The sequence below is a fragment of the Sapajus apella genome, unplaced genomic scaffold, assembly GCF_009761245.1.
Source record: "Sapajus apella isolate SASKATOON/1434 unplaced genomic scaffold, GSC_monkey_1.0 scaffold225, whole genome shotgun sequence".
In the NCBI taxonomy this organism is placed as follows: domain Eukaryota; kingdom Metazoa; phylum Chordata; class Mammalia; order Primates; family Cebidae; genus Sapajus; species Sapajus apella.
In genome coordinates, this window is record NW_022437165.1 from 583,498 (window position 1) to 602,420 (window position 18,923).

At 34.0% G+C, this 18,923-nt stretch overlaps 1 protein-coding gene across 2 annotated transcripts in view; it reads right to left on the minus strand.

Annotated features, from left to right (window-relative positions):
- PSPC1 (paraspeckle component 1) overlaps positions 1 to 18,923 on the minus strand; it is a 101,304-nt gene that overhangs the window by 20,623 nt on the left and 61,758 nt on the right. The window contains exons 6-8 of one of the 2 annotated variants that reach the window (XM_032271181.1): positions 14,651 to 14,708; positions 9,917 to 10,086; positions 7,048 to 7,907 (exon numbers count right to left, since the gene is read on the minus strand). The exons of the other annotated variant lie outside the window; for it this stretch is intronic. Coding sequence (XP_032127072.1) covers positions 7,722 to 7,907; positions 9,917 to 10,086; positions 14,651 to 14,708 — 414 coding nt within the window. The 3' untranslated portion in view covers positions 7,048 to 7,721. Of the gene's footprint in view, positions 1 to 7,047; positions 7,908 to 9,916; positions 10,087 to 14,650; positions 14,709 to 18,923 lie in introns of those variants that run through there. 2 annotated transcript variants of the gene reach the window in all.

An 18,923-nucleotide genomic window follows, 5' to 3' on the forward strand; every position in this document is an offset into this window, starting at 1 on the left:
GAGCTGTTAAATATGCATGTGGGTCGGGGAGGGAACCACATTCCAACCAGAAGACTTAGGTAACATACAAGATAGCACAAAGTAAAAACTCAAGGCAGGTAGGTCCCTGTTTATAATTGTTTTTGTGTATTCAAGTACCAAGAATAAAAGTTAAGCACTGATTTTTGTAGAGACATAACTCATTTTAGTGTCGCAGGAGTTAAAAATAATTATCTCTTGACTGAAGGCAATTAGTAATACTTGACAGGAGGTAAAAAAAAAAAAAAAAAAAAAAGCCTAATGTTGTAGACCTGGGCCTCCATGGAGAAAGGAATCCTACTCCTGAACAGAAAACATGAGGGAGGGGTGTGGTTGGTGCAATGTTAAAAGATATAACATTGTTTGTACCTTCTCAGAGCCAAACCCATCTCCATTCGCAAAAATCTCAAAATGGTTGAGCAATGTGGAAAACTGAGAAGATACCAAATTCCATTTTAGGGTGGTTTTTGGGAAGCAGAGTCAGAGTCCCCAGATGCTTTCTGGATTACAGTTAGAAATAAATCTCTATACTTAAGTATTTCCTACATGTAGATATTCTTAACATACATTAAAATCAATGTTATAGAAACTACTTTCTGAAATATTAAAAGGCTTGAAATCAGGTGACTGTTTCTTTGCACTGGTACAGTTACAATTTTTTGGAACAAACAACTGTCAATACAGCAAATACATGCTTTCATTATGAACCAATTTAATTTTTTATTGCGCTGCATAATTTTGAGTGGGCCTTGATATCTCACACACACACACACACACACACACACCCCTGAAGCTACACCAAGAAAATGTTTAATACATACACTTATGGTCTTGGGAAATATACTTAATAAATCTTTTATCTTTAATCTATAAAAGTGAAACAAGCTTACACCAAAGAGAAAGGCCACATTTTAATCCACCAAACTTTATCAATCTATTCATATTCACCAGGAGGGTAAGCAAAGACAGAACAGTTTTCTAGCACCTTCATCCAGCAGGCAGAAGCATGTCCAAATACACGGATACAAAAACAATTACATCATTTCATCTCTCATACTGGTATGCTGAGAATCTGTTAAGAGGAAGCCTATTTCAAAAAATCTTCAAGCACACTTCTCCGTATTTCCTCTTCATTTGCATTAACTAGGTTTTAAAACCCTGGTTCAAAAAAAGTATGATAAATGAATTTACACATTATATAACACTTTCAATAGCTACTATGTTTCCAAATCAGAAATAACAAACTTTTCAGTGCTTATCAACTGGCAATAGCTGGAAATGTCTGAGGGTATTTTGATAGTCAGGGATCTTATCCTATCCACAGAGTACTGGGACAGTCATCTACAGCTACAGCAAAAACCACAACCACAATAGTCTCTTTTGAGGCACAATATGTGAAAACAGATGCTCAAAGGGGTTTCTAAAAACAACAGCAGCGTCATCAGATAGGAACTTACTAGAAATTCAAGTTCCTGGCTCCACCTGAGACCTATGGACTACTCTGGAATAAAGTCTAGAGATTTTTAAATGAGCCTACCAGGGGATTCTAACACATACTGAAGTGTAAGAACCACTAACTTCAGAAGGATGTCTGTGGCTGCTGTCCTTTAATTTAGAGGATGAATTTCACTGTAGTATCTTAAGCCCTAGAAAACTGCCCAATACACAGTAGGGCCCCTTGATACATGTTGTTACAATTAATGCATATAGTGAAATTCTGAGTGACATGGCACCTCATAAATCTTATATGACTAAGAAAAGTTTTGTAGACAATTACTCCAATTACTATTTTCAGTTACCTAAGCTTTTCACTCCAAAGTTATCCTAATGTATAAAACATTCAAGTCTGGGAACATATTAATATAAACATTCTAATCAACTCAGAGAATTAACACAGACTGAGTAACCACTGAGCAAGTTACTATTATCGCCTCTAACACCCAAAAGGTCAGAAATTACTGTAACTCATACAGACTGACTACGTAGAATGTAGCTTACTTGTTCTCGATACATAAAAATACCAGGCAACATATTTAAATCTAAGGAATGTCTGATATTTAATACTGATTTACATTATCTAATAACGTAAAAATATCCTGAGGAAAAATTAACCACGAAATGTATACTAAGATGTTTTCTCAATTTTCACATAAAAAATACAAGTAACTTGCAAAAAATAAATTACTTAAATAAGCACAGATAATAATGTAAATAACTTGTATTCCAAACACGGCAAAGTTAATAGGCATAGGATTATACATTTACATAGTTCTTCTAAACATACACTAAATCTCATTCACATAAGCCTGGCTGATTGACAAACACATAATGCCCTTTTGCATAAGAGCAGACAGAACAGGGAAGAATATATCTTAGAGATGCAATCAGAGAGAAAACAATGAACGACTGTGGCTACTTATTCAAGTTTTGACACTAGCTTATATATGTGTAATTCCATACATGAGATGTACAATATGTAAATAAAAATGTGAAGCTAGCTCGGTGTAACAAAGAGCTAGAAAATTTTTTAGATATAAATTTATACACTGAAATAGATAAAAACAAAAATTAAGATAAAATTTAGATTAAAATAATCTATTTCAAAGTCTTCAACATCATCAACAAAACACTTGAGCATTTAACAAATAAAAGGTCCACTTAAATTACTACCGACACAATGTAGAACCCAGTATTTAATGAATAATTAGTCTTATTGACTAAATTTAAAACATGAAGAAAATCTAAAATGAACAAATTTGTGTTCAAACTAAGTACACTTCCACTTAAATCTGTTTAGTTCTACTAATTCTACTCTTAATTTTGAGACTCAACTACCTCACGTGAAATTTGATTTATATTCCATTATTTCTGAAATTTTATTTATGTGTACAAGCAAAATACCATCTCTTTTAAAGTTCATTTGATTGAATAAGACAAATTTAAAAAGAACAATTCTGCCAAACTTCTTTTAAAAACACAGTATCTGCTGCAGAGGAGGGAGCTGGTAGTGATAATGGTGACTGAAGCCATAAAACTGTCTTGAAAAGGATTTTGTTTAATGTGTATATATACACTCTCGCTAGGTAACATTAAGAATTTCAGTATCCTCAATCTGGAAATAAGAGACTTCTGTTATTCAAAAGGAAAACAAAATGTCACAAAGTAGAAAAAAACACAATGTTAATTTCATCAAGTAAAAAAAAAAAGTGCAATCTAATAGTAAGTTTCAACGAAGAGAAACCCTTAGAGATATTTATATTCTAAATGGTTTTACAGGAAAAAAAAAGTCAAATAAAATCAGAAAACAACAGTTTTGTGGTAGGCCTTTAAACATTGTCTTACAAGCTTCAAATTTCAACCATTAATAATTGTTATTCAATAATCAAGGACACAAAAACAAATTCAAAATGTTCTTACAACACATAGAAGAAACTACATTTTTTTTTTTTTTGGTAGAGACAGTGTCTCACTACAGCTGCTCAGGCTCATCTCAGTTTTTGATATTTAAAAGAACCCAGATTTTAAAGACTGGACACTATCCATTTTTTTCTGTATTTTTTCATTATTTCCCCAGAGTAACAGTCTATAAATAAACTGATGGATATTCACTTAGGAAATGGTACACATACTTCATTTTACAACACTACAAAAACAAGTGAACACAGAAAAATAATTTTAATTTTTAAAATTCAGTAATGAAGGCTGCTAGAAACAAAATTCTCTTATAAAGTATAAGGCGACTCCCAATTTATTTAATCATATGATTTGCTTAGAATGAAATATTTCCATACTGGGCTACATAACTTAAGAGGTGGACTTTTTGATTTAAAGAAAATGAATCTTCGACAGTATGAAATTAACCAAAATATGTTATTTTTAGAAGGTATATGTTGAAACATTTACGGAGAAGTAACATCAAGCCTGCTACTTACTTTGAAGTAGTTTCCCATCCCCCCAAAAAGTCCATGCCTACAAATAGCTATCAACACAGGAAAACACAAACAGCTGTTGAATTAGGAGATATGTATATGGGTAGTTTACTGTCTTATTCTTGAAAATAAGAAGTCTGACTTGTATCACTGCTATCCTCTGACACATCAGGAATACATTTTAACCCATTAGATGTTGTAACAAAACTCTGAACACCTACACAAAACAGTAAATACTACCTTATTCCCCAGGAATCTTTCCCCATTTTTTCCAAATGATGTAGTCCATTTATTTTTCACTAGTATTACCTGACACTGTATTCTCAACCCTTTTTAAAGTTTTTACCATAATTTGATCACATTCTTACACAAAACTTACTTGATTTCAATCACATATATATCCTTTTTCTCATTCAGGATCTATGTTGTAATTATCAACCTAACCCCCATTTACTAATTAATGACTACTTATTCACATTGTTATTGAGCAATTACAGACTCTATATATAAGCATGAAGTTACTGAAATATTCAACAAGTATGTTTCTGAACAAAGTGTAAAGTATTAATTCAACTAGTGTTTGAAAAACAAGAGCTAAAGTTTCAATCACTGTCCTTGTTGATAATTCCCATTCTTATTAAATGGCAATTCTAGCTAAAACAGATATTGTTCCCCTAATATTACTGATATTTCAGGGTTAAAAATATTTAATCTCACTGAATGCTCAGCACTGATTTTACACAGAAAAATTAAAAAAAAAAAAAAAAAAACCTCAAGGAAAAATAGCATATTGAATTTTGTAAAACACAAGTGAATCAGTTTTTTAAAATCTGCATCTGTCAAGAAAAAAATATATGCATTTATTTACAAAATAAACAAAAATGGGGAAAATTCCCACAACATATAGTGCTAGAATAAAACCATTAAGAAAGCAGATGTTCCTTTATTTTATACATATTACAAATAGCAAATGAAACGTAAGTCCTGAAGACTTTAAACTCAGTACTTTAAATCATGACATAAACTATCATAATACTATTATGTATTAAAACTGTTTCATATTAGTTTTTATGAAAAAAATGATAGCATGTATGACCACACTTACAAAACTAACACTACTAGATTTCCTCTTTATTTTTATATCTACCACTTTTAAGCAGATGATATTTAAAAATCTTTCTCGGTATACTAATTCACAAGAAAAAAAATTGACTGAACCAGCCACAAAGTTTAACTATACAAAAAAACTAAAAACACGGAATAACTAGGAGTTCAGAGACGCTCCACTTGTCTGTCACTCAGAAGCTGACTGTTCCCAGGGTAAACTTGGTAAAGCCGGAACAAGGATTTTCTTGATGCTGGGGTAAGTTGTGTAGAACTCTGTTCTTGGTGCCAGAGTTGAGCCTGGACACTAGGATGTTCAGGAGATTAAGACATCTTTTTGTGCACTGGCTTTCAAATGTTCTTGAATGAATCATACAGAATTTCACAGCCTTGGCCAAAGGTAGCTTGGTATAGCATCAAAGGATCAAGTTTCTCCCAATCATATTTCAGCTTTGAAGTGAAATAAACAAGACTAAAAATTACCTGAGAATTATATGAATAAAATATAGATGACGGGAAAGGTAGGCTTAAGTGCAACAGATTATTACTGAAAAACTGTAATCAATGTTAAAACTCCCCATACCCCAATTAAAGTCACAAATTAAAGCAAATCCCGCTCTCCATCACCTCATACTTATGAGAAACATGAGTCTTTGACTATTATCTTACAATCTCCAAATCATGTTTTCAAAGGACTGTCAGAAACAGAAGCCTATGAATACTGCAAATTTTAGAAAATAATTCCATCCACACTGTGTGTTTAAAAAAATAACATGAAAGAATATGTATGAAAAATTTAATTGGTGTAAAAGAATGCAACAATTATGCTTTACAACCAACTGCTTTTATGTAAAATTTAAATTAAAATTATTTCTTTCTAAACTATGCCTTCCAGCAAAACAGAAACCACTATTTACATGCTGTTTATTTTAAAATAGCTTATTATCTTTCAGAAAGGTGCTGAAAGTATGATATAGTAAACCACTGTAATGTTTTGTGAAAAATAACTACGCTATGATCAGTGTCTGATGAATTAGATTTGTGGTATAAGACATTTATGATTCCTTAAATACAATTTTTTTTTTTTTTTTTTTTTTTTTGAGACGGAGTTTCACTCATGTTACCCAGGCTGGAGTGCAATGGCGCGATCTCGGCTCACCGCAACCTCCGCCTCCTGGGTTCAGGCAATTCTCCTGCCTCAGCCTCCTGAGTAGCTGGGATTACAGGCACACGCCACCATGCCCAGCTAATTTTTTGTATTTTTGGTAGAGACGGGGTTTCACCATGTTGACCAGGATGGTCTCGATCTCTTGACCTCGTGATCCACCCGCCTCGGCCTCCCAAAGTGCTGGGATTACAGGCTTGAGCCACCGCGCCCGGCTCTTAAATACAATTTTAAACAAACATGACCAACATACAAAGTTTTAAACATAGCTATGACTTTTACAATTAAATATTATTATAGTGTGATAAAATCAGTTTCTCCCTAGTATTGAAAATCAAAATTCAAAATAGGTATTTGATAGTAAAGGGAGCTATTCAGATTCCAATGACTCTAGCCATTCTGAAGTAATTCTCTGCTCTTTAAAATCACCTCTTGCTTGGGTGTCTCAGCATTATCTTGAAAAAAAACAATTAAAAAAAAAAAAAAAAAAAAAAACACTGCCATTCCTTGGAGAAAAATGATCCTAACCCATCAGGTAGGTTTTACCAGAGAAATGTCCAAACTTCGGGGAAATATTTACAACACTGCAGTCAAGTCATCTTTTGATACTCCTAGAAACCTCCATTCTCAAATGCCTAATTCACCACAAATCACACAGCAAATCCTCACTTAACAGCCAACCCAATAGTATTGTTTTATTTTAAAGAATGTTTAACACTAACTGTACAATAATAATTGGGTAAGATCTAGATATTGAAACCAAATAAATAATGGCAGATATGTTTAAAGCTAGACATTTTTTATAAGCCAAAGAGATTTGCCTTCAAACAGTTTTTTTCAAGATGAAAAAGATTTATTCAGAAAAATCAGCACAGGACAAAGATATCCTCAATAATCCGTGTCAGAATACCTGAATATTCAGAATCTACATGAAACGTAGGCGGCAATTCCGAGTTCACAGAACATCAATGGTTTATACAAATAAACTCCCGTACCCTCCCACCCCCACATATGCTACTCTAGCTACCCCTTATTGACATCAGCTTTCATTAAGCTTCTATCTTCAGTGCTACTTGCACAAATTATAAAGCAAAATCATTTTCATTTTTAATGACTAGGATTAGTTAAAGCAACCAAAGCATTATTGTTACAGCAAAGTTTAGTAAGACCATAAGAGAATACCACTAGTAACAGTTTTAAATTATCGAAAATGATTTCTTTATTGAGATTAAGTAACTACATAGATTTCACAGTACTATGGAATACTTATATTTAGCTGAAGTCACAAACACATTTCAACATTCAAAATGATGAGCATCATCATTACCACTCTAATCTACAAAGCTTATGAATAAAGAAAAATACAAAAACCTTAAGTTTTACAAAAAAAAAATTTAAGTCTACATACATTAACAATAAAACCATTTCTTCCAGGTAACAGATAAAAGTATAAAGGCATACCACTGACTTTTTTTTTTCCTAGACAGCCAGGAATGAACGAATGTTTAATATCTACGGCGCTTATTAGGGCCTTCAAAGTTGCCCCCTTGACTTCCTCTACCAAAGCCACCAGGACCACCACTCACAGGACCTACACCACTCATTGGTGCTTGAGGGGTTTCAGAACCTGTTCTACTCCCCATAGGTGAACCCATCTGAGATGGCGGTCCTTGAGGAAATCTGTCATTGTGCTATAACGCCACACAATAAGGAATAGAATATGAAGTCCATTTGGAACACGCCAAATATAAGTGACAAGAAAATTGGCAAAATCCCAAGTGGTGGTGTCATGAAGTTCGGCAGAAAGTCCAGCAGAATCAGGATCACACATAGAAGGAAGAAAGGAGCAATTTAATTAGTTACTGTGTTGTTTTTTTTTTTTAAATGCAGCATCTGAAGATTTATTTACATATTGCTAATGCTATGCCCCAATTTCAAGAACAAAGAACTGATTTCATGACAGAAGCAAATGTCATCTTAAGCCTCATCAATATTAAAATAAAGCTCTGACTCCTTTTTCAAAAGTTTATATTGTACGAAACTATGCTATTTAAGAAAAATACTTTTTTTAAAAAAAATCAGAGAAATAAAACTGGGGAGCAGCATCACATTCTGTCTTTTAAAAGTAAACACTCTAAAAAAAATTTACATCAATTCCTTGAAGACAGAAAGCACTAATACAAACATACACAAAGAATTATGATTTCAGTATGGAAACTTTTGAGAGTTTTCCTTGAAAGACTATCATTGGGAAAATAGTTTTAAAAATTAATGTAACAGTAAGTACTAATAGGCACAATTAAATATCTGAATTAAATATTTTGAAAAATTTCACAATAATCATACCTATTAATCTCAAAGGTTGGACAGAACTTCCTAACGTGTAGCAGTAAAATGTCAGTGCAAACAAGACCAAAGGTAATATTCAAATAAAGTTTATAAGTTCAGGGAGACAATAAAAAAAAACGGGACAGTAAATGTTACTTCTATGTCTCTATTGATGATTATATACCACACAAAAATTTAACCAAAGTAGTGTAAGTTTTTACTAGCTTTCAAACATATTGCTATAAAATAAAGCCTCTACTGAAGGAAACAAATGCAATCACTGTGTTAGGTGCCATCTGTTCACGGTAGACGTGCACTGCGCCTCTTTATCTTCTGTATAAACCAGCATTTTAAAAAATCCACTGCCAGCATGTCCAATTTCTCCAAATTCTTAAAAGACTACATTTGAAGCAAATAAATGGATAAACGCTGCATTCAACTCTAAATACATACAATGCATTGCTTTTAACGTCTCTGATCACGAAGAATTTACAACTGATGACACATCTGCATCTAACTGGCAGTGCTTTTTCTTTCTTAGCAACATTGGCGCCTCAAGATTTCATATAGTAGTTACAAAATGCCTTTTCAAAACAGATAACCAACCAATTTCCCTTTCAAAATGTTACTTAGAACAAGCATTAACAAACACTAAATGAGAAAATGGTTTGCCTATATAAAGTCCCATTTATATAGTGATAGACTTTAATGGAAATGATAAAAGGTATCATTTTTGCTATTGATATATTTAAATATAGTAAAAATTACAACTGAAAAACCTTGTTTTTATAGTATTTGATCCACACAAAGATATCTTCACACTCTCATATCAAGACAAAAAATTGTCAACTCTAAATTTAATAAGTATAATTTAAAATTCTGTCAAAAGAAAGTCACATTGCTGGTTTAGAAATACACAAAAACTTTAATGCTAATTACTTTATAACTAAAGTCTGCACTAAATCATGACAGGTAATATTTTTGTCAAAAATATTTACTGAAACTGTGTGTTCATACATACTGGACTTTTGTCCTCACCAAACAGAAGGAGTCCACACAGGAAAAGAACACCATAATAAAATACTTTAACATTAGAATGCTGGTAAACAATGGATACAAATTAAAAGCACAGAAAAATAACTGTAATTAATATATGTATATGCTATACACTAAGGTACCAAAGCATGCATGGACAGTAATCCTAATTCTTGAACTACTTAAAAAGTCTAAGTTAATCAATGTAAGATGTCACAAAATTTTCTTCATTGGCTGCCAGAACAAATGATACCAAATTATATTAAGTGTGAAGTTATCCTTGGGGCAGAAGTGTACATTACTGAATATAATCAAAATAATGTTTATGATACATTACCACTGCTCCATTATCTGGCATCATTGGAGTTCCCATATTTGCGGCTCCTTCTGGTCCCATGGCAGGACCAGGACCCATTGGTGGGCCAGGTATAGTTGCTCTGTTGTTCATATTCATACCCATCATTGGAGGAGGACCTTGGTTACCAGCAGGTGCTGGGCTAAACGCATCTATGTAAAACAATCTATACTTAGAGCTGTCCTATCTTAGTTTAGTAAACATTAAAAATTTAACAATATTTATGCAATCTATATAGCAAGACCATTATCAAAATTATTTTCTCTGCTTGAGAATGGGATCTGCATTATCTACTCTGTAATACAGCATAACTTACACTCTAGAATTAGAATTTTCATCTCCAAGCCAAATGTACTAAAAATCAATGAGGAAACTATCAATTATTTAAGGGCATTTGAGACTGTAACAGTTTGCAAGTTTTGAGACATAACTATTATTTGTTAGTCTGCTTTTAAACCAAAAAATCCCTAAAAATGGAGGATTAGCACTTACGAAACCACTTTATTTTTTTTAAGCCATGGCTAAAAATATTAGCATGTAAATTATGCTAGGTTGCCAGAGAGAAAATCATTTCCTGCAATATATAAATAAAGATCATTTTAACTAGCCTCTCACCTTAGTTTCTTTTTTTTTCCTCCTGAGTGTATGGAATACCTTGCTCTAAATTACAGGAGGAACTTTTTTTTTTTAACTTTTTATATTGAAATATGGAATCTACACAAAAATACTGAAATGAACTTATTTTTAAAAGTAACAGCAACCAAATACAGATAAAATATTAATATAGCATCTGGATCTTTCTGACAAGTTTAAATTCCATAATAGGGAACAATCTGATATATTTCAAGTTTTTTCATTAAAAAATCCACCTACCTCATACTAATTTTAACAGTGTTTGCACTTTAATACTACATATACGATGCGACACATTTTTAGGTATTTTCTTTGAAAGTTTTTTCCCTAAGTGTTAGTACTTGTTTAACATAAAAAATTCACAACAGGCCGGGCATGGTGGCTCACGCCTATAATCCCAGCACTTTGGGAGGCCGAGGCAGGTGGATCACCAGGTCAAGAGATCGAGATCATCCTGGTCAACGTGGTGAAACCCTGTCTCTACTAAAAATACAAAAATTAGCTGGGCATGGTGGCGCGTGCCTCCCAGCTATTCGGGAGGCTGAGGCAGGAGAATTGCTTGAACCCAGGAGGCGGAGGTTTGCAATAAGCCGAGACTGCGCCACTGCACTCCAGCCTGGGTAACAAGAGTGAAACTCTGTCTCAAAAAAAAAAAAAAAGAAATTCACAACAGGCTGGGCACAGTTGCTCACGTCTATACTCCCTAGCACTTTGGGAGGCAGAAGCAGGTGGATCACCCGAGGTCAGGAGTTCAAGACCAACCTGACAAACTTGGAAAAACCCCATCTCTACTAAAAATACAAAATTAGCCAGGCATGGTGGCACATGCCTGTAATCCCAGCTACTAGGGAGGCTGAGACAGGAGAATCGCTTGAACCCAGGAAGCGGAGGTTACGGTGAGCCAAGATTGCGCCATTGCACTCCAGCCTGGGCAACAAGAGTGATACTCCATCTCAAAAAACAAAAAACAATTTAGGGTTTTCTTCTAGTATTTCATTATATAGGTCAATTTTCTGACAGTAAGAACTCAGCTTCTCAAATATACATTATAAAATGGAGTTTTCATTCAAACCCACAACTCTGCACACTACCTAATGCAGGTGAAATCTCTATATGGCTGAGTCCAGGGAGCAGCTGAGTAGCAGTCTGATTGCCTACCAGCCCCTGGCATCATACTTTTGTTCTTTGAATCCAATCCCTAGCAACCTAGCAACTTCATAGAAAGGAATTATTTCCTTCAGCCCATAATGTTCTTGCCGATAAATATACTTTATCCAAGAATATTTCCACTACTTCAGGATAGCCCTAAATAGCTCTTTCTTTCCCCACCTTTTTTTTTTTTTTTTTTTGTTGTTTTTTTTTTTTTGAGGAGTCTTGCTCTGTCACGAGGCTGGAGTGCAGTGGCACAATCTCGGCTCACTGCAACCTCCGTCTCCTGGGTTCAAGTGATTCTCCTAACTCAGCTTCCCGAGTACTGGGATTATAGGCGTGCACCACCATGCCTGGCTAATTTTTTTAGTTTTAGTAGAGACAGAGTTTCATTGTGTTAGCCAGGATGGTCTCATTCTCCTGACCTAGTGATCTGCCCACCTTGGCCTTCCAAATTCCTGGGATTAAAAGGCCACCATGCTCAGCCTAAATAACTGCTTTTAATAATTTCTACAATCTAGAAATGAAGAGAGTATAAAAACAGTATCTAAGAGGCATCTTACCTCAACTATCCCCCAGGAAACAAATTAAGTTTCTTTTTCCTCTCTTTGATAGAATGTAATTTTACAATGGTGGCTTTGGAAAATAACTATACAACTATGGGTATAAAAAAATCAAAAATAATATACCAAACTAACAGTAGTTAACTAAGAGCCTTACTTTTAGTACTCACATCTTCTACCACATAGCTATAAATAAATTTTAAGATCTAAGAAATGTTAGCATTATCTGGTTACTTGAAAGGTAGCATTATGATGTTATGTTTCACTTTTTTACGCTCTAGTGATACACCAGAAAATCTGCTGCCACTTTCCATCAATGTAATTTGATGAGATTATGACGGTTTTACCTCCTCAACAATTTAACTGAATTATAATGATTAATAACTCTAAAAAACCTATGATTAAGTCTCACATTGAATGAAGACTGAAGAGAAAATTAGATGAACTAGAGACTGAGAGTAAATGCTAAAATGTAAATAGGTTCTCTGGTGAATAAAATGTCACAAAAACATTTAAATTCTTTTCAATTCCTAACTAAGGACTCTAAAAACATATTCTTATATTTCTTCTAATAAAATAACAGGGTTATCTCTGCACCATCAGAAACGGTTTTAAGTTTTATACTATTTTAAAGTTTAGCTCTGATGTTAATGTCACTCTAATAACGACAAGGGCCTTTTAAACTGCCTATAATCTATAATAACCTTATTCTTAAAATCCTCGAAATTACATAGATTATGTTAAATACCATCCCAGAATTTATTCTAAAAAACAGACATAAATATTGGACCACTTGGACATTAATATACTCAATTATGCTTCTTCATTTAGAACGTAGACACTCTTGGTTCATTATTTCATGTATCCACTGCTGTAACTTCACAATTAAGTTCTTAATGGGCAAGGGCCATGTTTCTTGCTTCCTGCGTATACCAGAGATATTCACTAACTACTTGCTGGTAAAAAGTGACAAAGTGAAGAGTAATATATGACTCTATATTATCTGATTAGTTTTACTGAAAAACTGGCAAGAAAAGTTTAAGAAAAAAAGGTGATCGTGGAAAATGTTCATTCCACACATGACATGTTTTAAGTTTCATTTGATAGACCATATATGCTAAGAAGATACTTGATTTTGTAAATGGATGTGCACATTAAGTACATTGTTTGCCATGGTAGTGCAATCTTTAAAACAATATGTACATTTAAGTTATATAAAGATTTTTGCTTCATGACAGCTTTTGTGGAACAATGCAATGTGAGACAGCTTTTTATGGGGCAAATAATTTAACAAAATTTAATTCCTTACCCAACTTTTAAATGTATGACATTTCAGATTTCAAATTTATTAAGGCCTACGATATGCCACATTTGTTTTTCCTTCAGGTTATTTACTTGGCATTATTTCCCTTGCAATTGGCTATACAAGTAAATCCATACTAAAGCTGCTAATATAGGCACTTCCTTAAAAACTCTGCCAACTCTAAACCATGCATTGGTGACATACATGTAATGCCCTTGATAAGTCATAGTCTCTGAACAGCGAGTGCACTTCTGTGCACAATACTGCAGGTTAAAAGAAAAAAAGTTCAATATTCGTTAAAGGAAAACAGCTTTAAAGTTATACAAAAAGCTAGTTTAAGGTAGAAATGTATAAAATACTCTCTAAGAGCTTAAAAACACAACTCAGAAACTATCAATTTCCAAAGGTAAAAAAGCCAATTAGGATAGACGAGGTGGCTCACGCCCATAATATCAGCATTTTGGGAGGCTAAGGCAGGAAAATTGCTTGAGTCCCGGAGTTTGAGAGCAGCCTGGGCAACATGGTGAAATCCCATTTCTACTAAAAATACAAAAAATAAGCCAGGAGTGGTGGTGCACACCTGCAGTCCCAGCTACTTGGTGAGGTGGGAGGATCACTTGAGCCCAGTAGTCGAGGTTTCAGTGAGCAGAGACTGCGCCACTGTACTCCAAACTGGGCAATAAAGTGAGGTCCTCAAAAAAGAACCAAAGCCAATTAGAAAGCACAAAATTTGATTTTAAAACTACAAAGACAGAGCTGTATTACACCATACAATGACTAAACTAGTTTCAAGCTGTATTCCACCTGGTTTATATGTTTCTTTCATTAAGCCTATGAATGTATAACACATCTTTCAGCCTTAAAACAAAAACGAAATGAGAATTTTCTTCCCAGGCATTTATTTTTAATATAATTGTATTGTATTCCAGTTTAATGGATGTAAGAGATTTCACCTTTAGAAATGTTGGTTTTATAATTTTAGTTTCTTACTGATATGTAGATACCACAAACAGCATATACAGTCCCCCCAACAATAAGTTACAAAAGCCTTTTGCTTCAAATCCCTACCTCCCATGTTTATTGCTCCACGGGGACCCATATCACCCATTCTCATTTCCTGTTCTCTCTGTAAGTAAACATAGTTGTCACAGTCAACCTATTGATCTTATGACTTTACATTTCCCATCTAAAATTAAAAAAAAAAGAGTGAATTGGGACATCATTTTCCGTTAAAAATTTTGAAAAATTTCCATCATCACATACTTAAGAACACTGAAAAGAAACTTCAGTCTCCCAGGCTTAATACACTATAAGTACTTAGAGCACCCAGTTTACACTGCAAGATTAGATTACCAATGAATCAGATTATATAAAATCTACCACAGGTTACTTTCAATGTGTTTATTCCAATAGATGAAAGACATATGCCTAGATTCCAAGCAAAAGAAAATCTAGTAATAATAACCACCAGGGCCAATTATTTTTTCCTCGCAGGTCGCTGAAGTCTTAAAATAGAAATGACCATTACCAAGTTCCTATTGAAATGTATTCAAACATATAACCACAAATAGCTTTAGGGAATTCTGCTAAATATAAAGTTATAGACAACATTCATTGTCTAAATGTTACAATTCATTTGTGTATTTTTATTCATCTGCTCAAGCATTATTCCATTAAGGGACTACAGATAGCCCATACAAGCAATTATTGAAAGCTCGACACAGCGTTGCTTTAACTGAGCAGTAATTTTACTTGAAAACCTGAATTAAAGTATTACACAGTTAATTATAGAACAGAAATATTCAAAACATTTGAAATTTCATTACAGAAACTGCTTCCTAAAAACTCTTCATTTACCAACAATAGTTACATAGAATTAACTTCCATGAAATCTCTAAGTAAAATTACTCAAGATAACATATGAAAATTGCAATTTTCACTTTGACTTGATGACCATTTCCAGTAACAGAAAACTGTGTTAAATGTAGCAATCATGAAAAACATTCCATTATGAGACAAAAGCAGCAATGTTTAAAGAAAGTATAATTACTGTACTTTTGAAAAGCCTATCTTATTAAAAGCTAAATGTTCACTTACAGTTCCATTTTATAATACAAAATACTGTTGAAAAGCACCTATAAAGCTGGAAATAAAGAAAATAAAAGCCTATGATGGAAACGTAATTGCCATTAAGTCACAAACGACTCCTTTAAAAAACCACCTAACTTAAAAAATAGAGATGCCCTGGCTACCACAGTCCATTCTTGCACTGTAGTTATTTAAAATTTAAAAAAAAAATAGAGATGCCCAAAGGTAATCTTTATGAAGCTAGGGTACAATGAATAAAGCTGTTATACTCAAAGACACCATCATGAAGAGATAAAATGCTTTCTCTCACATTAGAACATTAAAATACCAATCTTCCTACAAGCTTCTTTTAAAAAAATTTTTCTTAAGAGATCTTTGCTCTGTCACCCTGGTTGCAGTGCCGTGGCATCATCATAGCTCACTGCAGCCTCGAACTCCTGGGCTCAAGTGATCTTCCTGCCTCAACTTCCCAAATAGGTGGGACAATAAGCATGCACCATCATGCCTGGTGAATTGTTTCATTATTTTTTGGTAGAGATGAGGTCTCTCTATGTTGACCAAACTGGTCTCTAACTACTGGGCTCAATCGATCCTCCTGCCTCAGCCTTACAAAGTGCTGGGATTACAAGGGTGAACCATCAGGCCCAGCCTAAAAGCCATATTTTCACTTTCCTAAAAATAAATTTCTCATCATAAAATTTTTGGCCATTAACGGATATTATTACTGACCTGCAAAAAAAGCTAAACTGAGGCCAGACTTGGTGGCTCATGCCTGTAACCCTAGTACTTTGGGAGGTGGGCAGATCACCTGAGGTCAGGAGTTTAAGACCACCCTGGCCAACATGGTAAACCCCTGTCTCTACTAATAATACAAAAAAATATTAGCCAGACAACAGTGCCGCATGCCTGTAACCCTAGCTACTCAGGAGGCTGAGGCAGGAGAACTGCCTGAACCCAGGAGGGAGAGGTTGCAGTGAGCCTGGGCGACAAGAATGAAACTCTATCTCAAAAAAAAAAAAAAAAAAAAAAAAAAAGGCTAGACTGTAAGGTAAAAATGGCTACTCATCAAGTATTATATTTAAAAAATTATTTTAAAATAAAACATCACTCCTTTGGATAAATCAAATTGCCATTTGTTTATCACTACTTAGAAGCTACTGATTAAGTTCTTAGAACCTACTGATCAAAGTGAGGAATGCTTCAACATACCCAAAATCTTTTAGCTATAAAAATAGTATCTATAGCATCTAGGTAAGTATCTGTTAACGAGTAAATATAGTAGATATTTTGTTGTTGAGAAGCTGGTTACACACCAGCATCACTGAGTAAAATACAGGGATTTTATAATCATGACTTTTGGGGAACACAGGAGTTCAATTTATACTTTTACTTTTGAATTTGTCTTCACAATGAAAGATTAGGAGTTCAATATCTAACCACTAATACAGGGTAATTATTTACAATCTCGCTGCTTGAGATTTCAATATATATACATATACCCCTTATATATACCCTAATACCTTAACTATTGGTCTATGATTCCACGGCAGGGAAAGGGGGCATAAACAATCTTTATTGTCTCTTTATATTTTCAGCTCTATGTATCACTCTCTAGAATAACTTTCTAGAATAGTATGAGCTTTATTATTCACAAAAAACCCATTGTCATTAAGAGAATTTCATGGGAAATGTATCAATGTACTGAAAATATCTACGGTTTTAAGTCAACTATTAAATACAAATATTCCCCTTCTGGTGGTGTTTTATAAATCAATACAAGTTCTAAAACACCTTTCTCTAAATGAGATAATCGAGCATCTTAGAATAATTCATGCTACTACAGCATATTACTGTATTAAAATACCAATTCATGAGGTATATTACAGCGTTTCTCACTAAATACATATATATATATTTGTATTTAGTAATGTTGACAGTATCTTAAAGATGATTACTAAATACTATTTTATACAGCTTTGCTCTTAAGACAGTATAATTTGATGACATCTTTTTTTTTTTTTGAGACGGAGTTTCGCTCTTGTTACCCAGGCTGGAGTGCAATGGCGCGACCTCGGCTCACCGCAACCTCCACCTCCTGGGTTCAGGCAATTCTCCTGCCTCAGCCTCCTGAGTAGCTGGGATTACAGGCACGCGCCACCATGCCCAGCTAATTTTTTGTATTTTTGGTAGAGACGGAGTTTCACCATGTTGACCAGGATGGTCTCGATCTCTTGACCTCGTGATCCACCCGCCTCGGCCTCCCAAAGTGCTGGGATTACAGGCTTGAGCCACCGCGCCCGGCCCAATGACATCATTTTTTAACTATTTTAGAAGGAACAAAAGAAGTTTTCAGCTTCCTAGTCATATCTTCAGGCTGTTACTTTCTAGAAACCCACCACTACAAACATCCAGTAAAATGCAAAAGAGGTAGAGATTATATTAAGATGACTTTGTAAAATGAAATTAATACAGTATTTTTCACTATCAATAAATCTATCAAATATTAGTAAGAACCACTTGAAGAAATTCACAACTGTGTGCTCACCCAACAAGCAAGACACAAGACCCTTACTTCCCCCATCAATGACTTTTAATAATATTTCAAATTGGAGTTTAAGTTAGAACCAGGGCGTTATATGTGTTATTTTTACAAATTTAAATAATGCTTTATTACTTTACAACAAATTAAGAGTTGTAGTTTAAGCCAAAACAACTTTATTTGTAAACAACACTCTCAAAAGACTGCAGTGCGCTAAAATAAAGCTATGATGAAAACTCCGTTTTATGTTATGGATTCAACCTGTGAAGTAGGTCTGCTGTTATCTCATTTATAGAGATAATGAAACTGAGGCACAAAGCTGTTGAATAACTTAGTCAAGGTCATATGAATAGTAAGTGGCTGAGCTAGCCTATATGATTCTGCTAAAACAGAGTTCATAAAACCTTTAACATTCACAAGATACTTTCATTCTTCAAAAATTCCAATATATCTCCATGTCCCATACGGTAAAAAAAAAAAAAAAGAATTCCAACAGTCAAAGCCTAACAAAAGGTGAGATTTTTAACTTATCTTTGCAGTATTTATAAGACTGTATGACTTTCCATGAAAAGAATTATACATATGTATTCCTGAAAAGCTTGTAATTCAAGTGTACTTAAATTAACAGATGACCAAAACAGGAAGCAACTAATTCCCAGGACCACATGTCAAAACAGGATTCCGGCATTACAGCAGTTCTTAACGTGTAGGTTA